Source organism: Dysidea avara, chromosome 13, assembly GCF_963678975.1.
Source record: "Dysidea avara chromosome 13, odDysAvar1.4, whole genome shotgun sequence".
Taxonomy (NCBI): domain Eukaryota; kingdom Metazoa; phylum Porifera; class Demospongiae; order Dictyoceratida; family Dysideidae; genus Dysidea; species Dysidea avara.
The window spans coordinates 5216484-5228975 of record NC_089284.1 but is presented as its reverse complement, the minus strand read 5'-3'; the positions used below and the strand labels follow the sequence as shown (position 1 = coordinate 5228975).

At 39.3% G+C, this 12492-nt stretch overlaps 2 protein-coding genes across 3 annotated transcripts; both read right to left on the bottom strand.

Moving 5' to 3' along the window:
* Nucleotides 1-19: 19 nt before the first annotated feature.
* LOC136242092 (Y-box factor homolog) lies at nt 20-1527 on the bottom strand. 2 transcript variants are annotated; one of them, XM_066033477.1, is made up of 8 exons: nt 1366-1527; nt 1211-1274; nt 971-1158; nt 736-888; nt 578-687; nt 452-532; nt 349-408; nt 20-293 (listed from the first exon to the last, which is right to left on the bottom strand). In XM_066033477.1, exons 1-8 carry the CDS (start codon nt 1394-1396, stop codon nt 222-224), a joined length of 759 nt encoding a protein of 252 aa, XP_065889549.1. In that variant the 5' UTR covers nt 1397-1527; the 3' UTR covers nt 20-221. The 2 variants fall into 2 exon arrangements, with proteins under 2 accessions (XP_065889549.1, XP_065889548.1); XM_066033476.1 differs by having other exon boundaries at nt 1351-1512.
* Nucleotides 1528-9670: 8143 nt separating this feature from the next.
* Nucleotides 9671-11694, bottom strand: LOC136242094 (mitochondrial 2-oxoglutarate/malate carrier protein-like). The gene is made up of 10 exons (XM_066033480.1): nt 11455-11694; nt 11150-11211; nt 10809-10899; nt 10675-10758; nt 10580-10620; nt 10362-10531; nt 10202-10292; nt 10050-10149; nt 9951-10002; nt 9671-9890 (listed from the first exon to the last, which is right to left on the bottom strand). Exons 1-10 carry the CDS (start codon nt 11547-11549, stop codon nt 9741-9743), a joined length of 936 nt encoding a protein of 311 aa, XP_065889552.1. The 5' UTR covers nt 11550-11694; the 3' UTR covers nt 9671-9740.
* Between the last annotated feature and the right edge of the window lie 798 nt (nt 11695-12492).

The window sequence follows — 12492 nt, the reverse complement described above, 5'->3', positions numbered from 1 at the left end:
ATTTCTAGGGGATTTCCAATTCTTGATTAACGCCTAGTCATTTTAGTTTTGACGCAAAACAGTGTGTTGCAGGGTGGTACAAAGCGAGTGTTACAAGATTTTGTTGTTTACAGATGGCCTAGTACAATAATACAATAAAATGATGGTATCTAGTGTGTTACATAAGACAGCAGGTAAAAACACAATTAGTGGTTCTTGACAATAGTGGCGTTTTCTTTCCTTTAATTATCAGCAGTGGTTTCCACCTCATTGTCCTGGCTTTCCTCATTCTGTTCACTGCCAGACTGAGGGCTCTACATAAGTAATAAAACATGTTCACATTTCTCAGTATATATGATACTGTTTTACCTCAGCCTCTTGGGTCTCTTGTGGTGGACGGCGAGGACGACGGCGGCCTCCCATTCCCCCCTGTAAAGGACTTGTACAAAGATATATAAATCAGTTTGCTTACCCTTCCTCCTCTGGAAGGATATCCTCTACGGAAACTGCGAGTTGGATACCTGGGACCATTATCCTCTACTACCCCTTCATCCTATGTATCCAGACAATATTTAAAGTCTTATATAGTTCAACTAACTTCATATCGAGGACGGCCATAACCACGTCCCCTTCCTCTACCTCTGCCTCGCATGTTGTACATTGGTGGAGGCATGGGTGGTCTTGGACCAGGACGTCTAGACATTTGACCTGTTGACAAGTACACAGTACAAGTATTAGTATTTAACATAATATGACCTCCTGGGCCATCCATCATCCTCCTTGGCTGAGGACCCCTAGTCATTGGTGCCGGTGGTGGCCCATCATAATAACGCTGGTTTGGTGGTCTTCCTCTGCCACGCCCCCTGCCACGCCGGAAACCTCTTCCGCTCCTGTAATTCCCTTTGTCAGCTAAAGAAACAAACAGAAAACAGAGCAGTATTATTGTGGACAAGAAATATTGTAACAGCAAATATATATTGTGATAACTTACGAGCATATACGCTGCCTTGTACTGCCTGTCCATCTGGGCCTGTGACCTGAGCAGCTTCTGGTCCCTTGGCTCCTTGGATAATAATAAATTCCACACTCTCCCCATCTCCAACGCTACGGAGCGCCTTAGTCGGGTTGTTCTTGATAATGGCTGTTTGGTGGACGAATATGTCTTCTCCTGAGTCGTCTCTATGTAAAGTCCAACAATAATATTTACAACACGGCTACAAAATGTTTGAACCTTGTTATAAACCCGTATCCACTTCTCACATTAAACCATTTCACTTTACCCGTCAAAATTGGCGCTACAGGGAACAATAACATATATGCTGACTCGCCCCTTTTTGTTTGCACAAAATAAACAGCCACATGTACACTGACTTGACACCATCTTGCCTTCTTCAGTCTGGGACTCCGACGTTGACATGGTGGTTGCCTTAGGATAGCGTGTGGGGCGTGTTGTCGCGCTCTTCTCGCCTGCCGCTCAACTTGCCTCGCTTCGTTCACTTGGCGGGATGTATCACGTGACAGAACTTTTCTAGCTTAATATCAAGATCTTTCATATGAAAAAGACAATGATCTGAGTGAATTTGTGACTACTTTTATAATGCCTACACACTTATGCCTAATAGTGGACTTATTTTTCTGTGAATATGGTAGAAATACTGTATGGTGAGCATTAATAAGAAAATGACATTGGTCGGCAAGGATCCGTCACTTCTGGCTCGCTCGCCTTACCATTTACGACAGCAGTAGGAGATATGATTTAGTAATGCAAGTGAATGTATCACACGCGATAATGTGATTCGTTCTGTCTGGTTGGACGTCCTGGAGAGAATTGTTATTCACACCTCTTTATGAGTATTATAATGAAATTTTGTCTTAGCATAATTATATATTTTTAAATTTTTTTTACAAATTAATGACCTAAGATAAAACAGTACATAATAAACAAATTATTTTAAATGTGGGCCTCAGCGACCTGCACAGCAATGGGACAGCGCAAACTGGACTTGGCACCGCGAATGCACATAATTGCAGACCTCAACAAAGAGAAGCTCAATTTACATCTCGGCCATCCCATCACTATTCCATAGGAAAGACTGCTTTGCACTCAAAAGGTTGGCCAATCTCTTATAAAACTGAGTAGCAGCATCACCCATTCCACCAGTAGTAGTAAAATTAAGGGAGTAAATGAGGCATTCTCTACTTCATGAACCCGTTGTTGGTATTCACGTCTCTTTTCCTTGTCATGATGTCGGTATATATGCAGAGTGTAGGGGTTGATTTGAGGGTGCACTAGGGTTAAAAATTCTGACATCAAAGTATGACCTCTCAAATCATCCTCCCCAAAAACCATTAGCTGCAATGTCAAGCCTTGCGTTATCACAATTAGCTGTTTTGTATTGAAGGGTCTCACCAGAAAGAGGCTGAAGGTGGGGTTCAGTGAAAACATTGTTACAGACCTCGGAAAGTAAATTAGCAGTTAGATCACGCACTTCATTATGTCTCAGAGAAGGAAACCCACCCTTTGGGCAAGACAGAGCATGTTCTATGGTAAAAGAGTGACCACAGGCACAGGAAGTAGGGCAGGCAGATGGTAGCCAATGATAGTGAAGCACAATTGCATCATGAAAAGCAGTTTTATGAAGTACAAAATTATGCGACTTCAATGGAAGACAAGAGAGCCAATTCGATGCACCTTTCTCCTGAGCCAACATGACTGAGGAACGCATGCTAGGAGGAAGTTCATTGAACAAGTGATTGGCAGATTGAAGTTGCTCTTGATGGCTCCTAGAGTGATACTTGGATTGCAACTGAACCTGTGCATCAAGACAGTCACCTAGTTGATGTACCTGAGAGATAATCAAGCCAAAGAGACCAGCATTTACTTCTACAGAGCAGGAATGCTGCTGTGACACAACAACCGAAGGATCAAACACACCAAGGCCTCCTAGCCGCACAGGCAAGGCAAATAGCTTTCTCTCAACATCACCAGGGACAGTTCGACCCAATAGACTAGGAAGGAAAACAGATTTAACAAAATGTTTAAGAGGAAGGAAAAGGTCTGTAGAACAAGAAGAAACACAAAAAAATAGTTCCATCGGAAAGAGAGACCATGACAAAAAGCAGCATAGGAAGCATGAGGTTGTGTTTCGGCAAAGAGGCTCAAGGTCTTAAGATCATCAATCCAGCCATCCACTTTACGTCTCAAAAATAGCTGTTCAAAGGCAGGAGTGCCAATTACACCTCCCAGATAATGGTGTCCTTCAGCAGTAACCTGAATGTCACAGTCTCCAAAGATTGTTCTAGCATATCAAGATAGTTTTAGTAGCATTTGGAAAATAGCCATAACGGGGCCCTACAGAAGATAACAAGTCCCACCATTGCTTAAGCTTGGAAAGTTTGCCACCAGCAGCAGAGTCATCAGCATACCAGCACTGCTTTACTAGACCAGTAAGACAAGAAATCAAGGGCAAGGTACAGATAGTGTACATAGCCATAGCAAGAGGATCACCCTGGGTAGTCCATTCACACCTCTTTATACAAACTGGTTTGTTTACTCTGCACAGTTCCCCTACAATACTCGATTATAACTACACAGTACATCATGATGGTGCTCACTATGATGGCACATTTTTGTTTACTCAGGTATTATCAACCACCATGAGTTTTTGGACACGATATTTCCTAGAACAGCAATAAGAGTTGTGCATTATGGTACTATTATGAAGACCTATGACTATAATCTCCATGTATAAAATTTAAAGGATTTGGTTTTATTGTGTGGCTATAGTGACCTTCAAAAGCCACTGTCCAAAAAATGGATGCTCAGACAAAGTGATGTTTGTTCGGATGCCTCCATCTCTACCCTTCCCATGTAACTTATATGCTATTGTGTGGTAGTGAACGGTAGAGCTATATATGCTTGAGCTATTCCACGATATAGATTTTTATCAACTAGAATTGTCGATATCGCCTGTTTCCCAGACATGGTAAAGTGTGGTTTTTATCAATTTGAGATGGATATTGTAGTTACTTCATGTAGCTACGATACATTAGGTCTAGACTAGGTACATAAAATTAATAATTTTACATACAGTTATGTATTTTAACTTATTTGAGATGTGTGAAGTCAACTATAATATATAGAAAGTCACCATCATCATAGTGACTGTTCTATTAGAGTATATTATTTTAATGTAGCATTTTTACTTGAGGTACCCTTAGATAGTCTGTAATACATAGAACTATAATATGGGTGCAATTGAATATACTCTAATAGAACTGTCACTGAGGTTATGAAGCAGTGGCGACCTTCTGTACGTTGTTGCGGTTTATTTATGACCTCCCACTTCTCAAATAAGTTCAAATATATATAAAGTTATTAAATTTTAGATACTTTATGCAGCCATAGATAATAGACACCCCATACTGGATTGGAAACTTCTAAGCGCCACCTAATCTATCCGCGCTTCGCGCCCCTTATACTGTACACAGTACCGGGAGTATATTTTATAAGAACATGTTTTGCTTACTGGTGAGTAGTAAACCTACCGCTATGGAATATAAGGTTTGGCCTATTCATAGTGGGTGTACTGATGTGTATTAGCTAGAAGTTTGACAAGCGCGAAAGGTGATACTTGACTAAACTGGAGCGAATATACCATGAAACACATACCAGTACACGTAGCATTAGTTAGTAATAAGCATCAGCCTTACACTAAACTTGTTCACCCCGCCATTTTCACAAACATGTTCAAATACTTTTTATACGGAAAGCGCCTATACCAGTAGTAGGCCAATCGCCACCCAAGAAACAATCTACTAAACTTACTAGTTAAAGCAACCGAGCTGTATCCAGACAGTAAAACAGAATCTTCGAATGAAAAAGAGTGTTTGAAAACTTCAGGCGCGAAAAGCGGATAGAACAGTAGTTTTGTATGGGCACTATACGTGTGCTTCCAATCCAGGTAGGGGTGTCTATTATCTATGATGCAGCTATTATATAAACCTGGTGTATTGTAGCTATATATCAAGTAACTACAATATCCATCTCAAATTGGCGAAAATCACTGTATGTGGGTCCCTAAACAGCTGTTTTCAAATGTTTCTAACCTAGTGCTATACTTAAACTCAAAAAATGCCAAAATAATAAGTTGCTGTGTCCAGAATTATAATTGTAATTTGGTGTCCGACAATTCCACATCTGGGAACAGGCGATATCTGCAATTCTAGTTGATAAAAATCTAATCTGCTTTTATCATGGGATAGCTCAGGCATAGCTCTACCGATACCGATCACTACCACACAATAGCATATAAGTTGCATGGGAAGTGCAGAGATGGAGGCATCCAAACGAACATCACTTTGTCCGAGCATTAATTCTTTTTGGACAGTGGCTTTTGAAGGTCACTGCAGCCAGACAATTTTACCAAATATATACATAGAGGTTGTAGTTATAGGTCTTCATAATAGTGCCATAAATGATCAGCTCTCATTGACATCTTGTCTGAAAACTTATGGTGGTCTATAATACCTGAGCTGCTCTAATGCACAGAATAGGCTATTGATGTACAATTACGATATGGAAGCAAGAAGAAGTTAGTAGGTGTGTCACAGAAAAGGAGGTTACTCAGTGACAATGTCTGCAAACTAGTACACTCTTGTACACAATACTGGGGTAGTTAGTACAGAAGGTGTGATAGGTACGGGTACTGAGATCAAGCATATTCTTTCTCTGTCCACTAATGCAGATTATCCACTATTGATGGATGATACTAGCAAGTCAGTTGGTCATAATAAATGGAGGCTATCTTAGAGGCTTTTCTTTTGATACATAATACACCAAAGGAGATAGAATATTAACAGATTACTTTATAGGATGTACTAGGTCATATGACACTGATCATCTGTAAGCTATTGTTGGATTCCACTTACATGGAACTACTTTATGACTACAAATATCTATTGCCACTAGCTATGGTTGTGAGGAGACTGTTTGGTAGAAACAAGTAGTTGAGATAATTGCCAGTAGTGTCCCACAGTGCATCAGAAAGATAAACATGGCACTAGTAAAACAGCTTATTACAGCAGGATTTTTTTGAGGGATAAAATTTTTGCAGAAAGCCACCATCCAAAAAATTTGGGGGGGGTGGGTTCCCTTTTTTAAGATCTGTACAATGATATATTGATCAAGCTGCAAATTTTCATGGATAGCTGCCAATCTGAGAAATATGTAAAAGTTTTCCTCTCAAAATAGTCCATATTCCAAACAATGGCATGCATTTAACAGGTAACCAGGATAGGGTTTTGTAGGGACCAACAATAGCATAGGACACCTAATTTTATAATCTTTCACCAACTTTGGTAAAGTATTGTGTGTGTCCCATGTATAATTAGGAATATCATCCATGTGCAGGCCTTGAATGAGTTGAAAATAAATAAATATTATGGTTATTATTGAAAAGGTTTAGTGAATGTAACAGGCGTCTGATTCTAACAGGCGCCTCTAAAAATTAATTGTAAAGAGCACTCATTCTTTCACTGATCTTGTTTGCACCACTGTGAAGATATGTTTATACTAGTAGTACTGATGAGCGTACACTACAGTGTATGTTGTACCGTTTAGCCTAAATATTTCGAGGTTGAGCAATGTTGCTAAAAATAAAATTTTCGAGGTCTAAATATTTCAAGGGTAAAATTTTCGCTGATAACATCCAAAACCGCGAAATCAGCGAAAATTTTCCCCCTCGAAATATTTAGGCTATATAAACTGTGTATTTCCGGAAACTCGTTAAAACCGGACACTGCATTCTTGGGGGAAGTACCTGTATCAACCTATATAATTAACAGTATCTGGTGCAGCAACCCACGTGGCAGTTCGTTTCTCTTCCAATGAAGGCGACGACGACTGAATCTCGAAGTAGATAGAAGTACTATATCTGAACGTGGTGGAGAGTATTAATGATAAGAAATGACTTGTTGGTTGGCAAGGTTAAGGTTGTTTTATGATCCGAAGTTTCATCGTTCCTGGCTCTCTCGTTGTACCATTCACCTTGATACCAGTAGGAAATGTAACTTCTCAATTGATATGAATGATTGTTTCACACGTAATAATATAATTCGCTCTTTCCTGTCTGGTTGGTCTTGGAATGAATACCCCAACTTTGTCCTGCAGAGAAAATTGTTATTGGAACCTGCCAATGAAAACTGGGCTATTTACTCTGCACAATTCCCTTATGTCATTGATTACAACTACACAATGTATGATCAACATGCTAGCTATAAAGGGGATTTTTTGTTTACTAATGCAAAGGACAAACTATTAGTGGTGGAGTGTAACTATGTCACTAATGATCAGTTACGATGTGGAGGTAGCAGTATAACTAGACAAAAGTTGCGCCATAGAAAGAGGAAGTCGCTCAGGGACAAGGTCCACACACTAGTACAGTTGGTACATAATCACAACCCGGGTATAGTTAGCACAGAAGGTGTGATGGTTACAGGTACTGAGATCAAGCATATCCTTACTCTGTCCAATGATGGCGATCATGAAAGAAATGTCGATTATCCACTATTGATGGATGATTCTAACAAGCCAGTTCGTTATGATGACTGGAAACTGTCTTACTGGCCCAGGGACACCTCCTATAACACTTGCACCAAAAGAGATAGAGTATTACGGGATTACTTTATGGGATGCACTTGGTCAAATAACTCAGAGTTTAATATCATTCGTAACTTTCTGTTGTATAACAGTAGCTGCTATATGGAGCAATATCCATTGTTTTATGATTATGAGTACGTATTGCCACTTGCTTATGGTAATGTAAGTATGGGAGACTGTTTGTTTACTGATGGTAGAAACAACTTTATGGCAGTTGAGGTGAAGAGCTTGCTACCAGGAGAGCTCTACAATCCATCCAGAAAGGCAGGCACTGCAAGGAAATCTCGCACTTTGAAGAGAAAAGAAGTTTCCAGCCAAGCAGCTTATTATGCCAAACATTGGCATGAATTTAATCCACAGGTGACCAAGACAGAGGGTTTTGTAATGACAGACAATGGTATACAACATGTACTAACTCTAGATAGATTGTGCTGTGAGTAATGTAATGAAGTTGAAGGACTTGGTAAAAATAGTTGAATGTATATTAGCCCTTGCTTAACATGGGTAATAATAATGTAGGTGATTCTAAATGGAAATTAAGTTTTGGGGAAGTTACATATAGTATAGATTGGCAATGTGATATTACAGTGGAACCTCTCTTAACAAACTCTCTGAATTAAGGACACAATAGAAAAAACCTCCATAATAAGGACAAAAGTTTTGGTCCCAACAGGTCTGGTTAATACATTTTTACCTCTGAAAGAGGAAAACCTCTGTATTGCAACAAAAAGTGGCCAAAAATTCTGGTCCCAAAATGTCCATAATAGATAGGTTCCACCATATAAGGCAAGCAAATTGTAAAGGAAAGTTCACTTTACAGGGGTGAATCCAGGGGGTGCACCATAGTAGTGGAGCTGGGGGTGCAGCCCTCCAAAAGCTAAAGATATTTTATATGTTTCAGGACTGAAGTTTTTATGTAGAGCAGTTTTATGCACATAGTGATAAATTGTGCTCTCTAGGTGATTTGCATTTGATCAAAAAAGTTGTAGGGATCAATGACTCATATGTAGGTAGTTCAGTTCCACTTGTCATATAGAATGGCATACAAACCTAAAGACTGTGTATTTTATCTACAAAATTCCTAGCAAGCTAAATGTGCCCAAGATACGATGCCATTGCTGAGTTGACCTTTACGGTCATTTTTGTACAGAAATTGATCATTTTTGTTTTTATCTCCCTGAGGTAGTAATTAACTTGTTAGAAACAACTTGGTTTTTATTTGAAGTCAATAGGTGATTTCATTACAAAGTTATGATCATTTTTACTAGCTGCAAAATGTGATAAATTTACCTGCCCTTGTACCTGTGGGCAGATAATCATGCATAAATTTATCAAATTTTGCAGCTATTAAAAATATTCATAACTTAAGAATTGACTTCAAATAAAAACCACATTATTTCTATCAGCAAGATCTTTTGTTTGGTACCATGTTTTAAAAAGTTAATTACTGCCTCAGGGAGTTAAGACAAAAATGATTAATTTTCTGTACAAAAATGGCCGTAAAGGTCACATTAGCAATGGCACTATATCTTAAAATACATGTATTGAGGAGTACTATTTATGTGGAAAGTTTCATGGTTTTATGAAAAAGAGCACAATTTTTTGGTTGCGCCACTATACTATGAGTCTCCCAATTGCCTAACTGATAATAAAGTTCCTTGGGATAGAGACAGTATACTTTCTGTACTGTGACTGCCAGAGTGCAGCCCTTTGGCTAGCTATTGGCTGATGTTTCCGGTACAGTAATACTGTGTAATAGGAATCATGAAAGTTTGGGCTTTTCTTGTCCAAATATATCACTTAAAAACTATTGCCTGCACAAATTCACGTTTCTTTTCCAATGAAGGCAGACAGAAGTACTATCTGAGTGTGGTGGATTGTATGGTGAGTATTGGCAAGGATATGACTGAATACTCATTACCACTCCCTAATGGATCATACATTACGGGAGATTGTGTAGCCATCAAGCAGCTTTTTATGGCATAAGTATAACCCACAAGACAGATGGTTTGTGTAATGAGACACATATAATCACTCTAGATAGATTGTGCTCATGAAATAATTTAATTTGTACAGTGAAAAACTATCTGAGAATGGTTAGTTAACTGTAATGTCTCCAATAAAGTTTTCTGAGCTGCTCTAAGAAGATAAACGTGAATACAGTGTGTGGACCAATTCTTGCATAATAGGGGGTGAAACCCTTCCACAAACTAAATACACCTTCTTGACGTACTGTCTTAGTAAACACATCCTAATAAGAGAAAAATCAAAACAAAATTGAAAATAAGTCAACTTTCACATCATGACTTACTATTGCACCAGAGTATTCAGGTTTCCCATCGATGATTTTCATGTTCTGTATTCTACACACAACTAGTTAAATTCACACACTAGACATACACTGGTCTACCTCGTCTTAGTAATGTCAACTGGTAGGGATATAGTGGTGGTAACAAATCCACTAATCATTGAGGCCACAAAATGGGCAAATAAGTTATCCTCAAAATAATCTAACACAACAACAACACTCACATGATGCTAAACCAAGTTAAGTGTACATACCTGTAGACAACAGGAATTGTTTGGCTTGAAAGTATGAAGCCAACTGAGCAGCATTTACTACCATAGCCCTGACCACTGTAGGGCGATATCCCTGTGTGGTTAATCATGTGATTACTAATCATATTTCCTGTAGGTGTGACTGTCACATGTTTTAACTTACTGTCCATAATGTAAGCACTCCTTCCTCCTTGCCTATCCTGTACAAGGCATCAAATACATGTTTGTAGCCTCTTCTCTGGTCCACAGGCAACCTTCCATCGGATGTCATTCTTATCAGGGAGAGCTCAGTTGGTGTGGCAATGAACGATGCAATTGCACCAGACACAGTAGCTAAGAGTGACCCAAATTAAACACAAAAGTAAACACCTCACTCATTACCTAGACCTGCTTTCACTATAAACCTTGGTGGTTGCCCATCACTGTTCACAAAGATTATAGTGTGGAGGATATGGATAATGTGAATGTATACTCACTTGGAACACATGTCCATCAATGAAGAAAAGATTCCCAATCTCAGGGTAGTGTAAGTTGCCTGTCTCATCAAGCCTGCAGACAACCTGCAAACAAGTGGCATTCACAGTAGGTTAGTCAAGATGGTGGCACTCACCCTGTGTATAAAGCCAGCACACCTTCACTACGTGCAACTTTGATAGTGGCGTGGATGGTGGACTTGTGTTCGCGGGCTGCTCCACCAAGACCTAACAAAATGCTGTGAATTATACATGCACACGTGCACTCACACACACAACAGCCTTCAGTTACCATTGTTGTACAATTGCATTTACAGCCTACCCAGTGAAACACAGGGCCCCTTACAACAGATTGTGCACGAGTAGAGTGAAATACACAGATGTGTGCATGAATGTCACTTATGAGGAATGTCACTTATGAGGAATCCATTAAAGCTATGTGACAATACATACAACATTTACACCAATAATAACTCACCACTCATTTGCATACGATTCTTCACCAGATCTAATGGCTGGGTAATGGCAGTAGCCCCCATCCTGTGTAGTATGTTTATGGTGGCACTTATATTCTATGAATAACATTGTAATGGATCTGGGTGTGTCGGAGTCGTGTCAAAGGTCACAACGTTATACACTACAGTTGACTGCACAGAGGCAACACATTATCTATGGCCAGAGTTACTACATACACACACCGAACGTATTTAGTGACAAACTCAATAATTACCACACAGTCGCTACGATATTCACTGTAACCTGCAGGTACTGATAGAAACTTACCCGGATAATCCACCAAACAGAAAGTTTACTGGCTTGGAGATGGTCTTGCGAGGGACTTTCGCGCCTCCTTTAGAATTACTTGCTGGCTGTGCCATTTATCACTGCCTATGTTCACTTAGTAGGAAAATTTACAACAGACTGCTAGCTTAGCGATTTATATAGTCACATTTAATCTGCTAGAGTCTGACATCACTTCATTGCCATGGCTGCATGTCCAAACCCAAAAAATTTTCAATAATTTATTTTATTACGCGCTTTGTGTAAGTCCGCGTTATCCGACAGGTGTCCGAGTAGGCACAGCTGAGGTATATTTGAGCATGTGTACTCGAATGATACCTTGTCGGATCCTACCCCACACAAGAAAGCAGGAATTCTTTACATGCTTTAACATGGATTGCTCCTCTCTTGAAATCACCTTTTCTGTGCTTTCACACTAAGTGTGCACATTCATAGATATGGCAGTCTGTACTGATTAGATAGAAGGATAGGTCTCTTGTTATTTGAGAGGATTCTAATCCTTGGTATAGTAATCTTGGTAGTAATCACCGAACCTCGGCTTGTTCACTATCGATAGCATACACTACTACCGTACTGTGTGAGATAGTACTGTGTGATATCTATGGTGACATCATAAAGAGTTTATTTATGCTTTAGGTGTAAACACACCAAAGGTCTGTTGATAGCAACCAACAACCATAAAATATGTACAATTAATATTATAACTACTTAAGTAATTACATAGTTACATAGTTAAGATTATAAGTGGTTAAAATTGGTAATTGGAGGTTTAGTTTGGTGACTTCTGGAGCATGGACACAAGTAATGTAGAGTGCAGTTGTTATTCTCATCAAAGCGGTTACTCAGGAAATGGTCCCCGCACAGATATAATTTCAGTTTAGATTTCAACAAACAAACTGACATGTTTAGGTCTAGAATTGGTATGGCATTCCACAGGGATGGTAAACGATGAAAATAAGAATGTTGTGATATATAATTATGGTGACATTGACTTCAAATCCTTTCCTCTGGAACCGAATA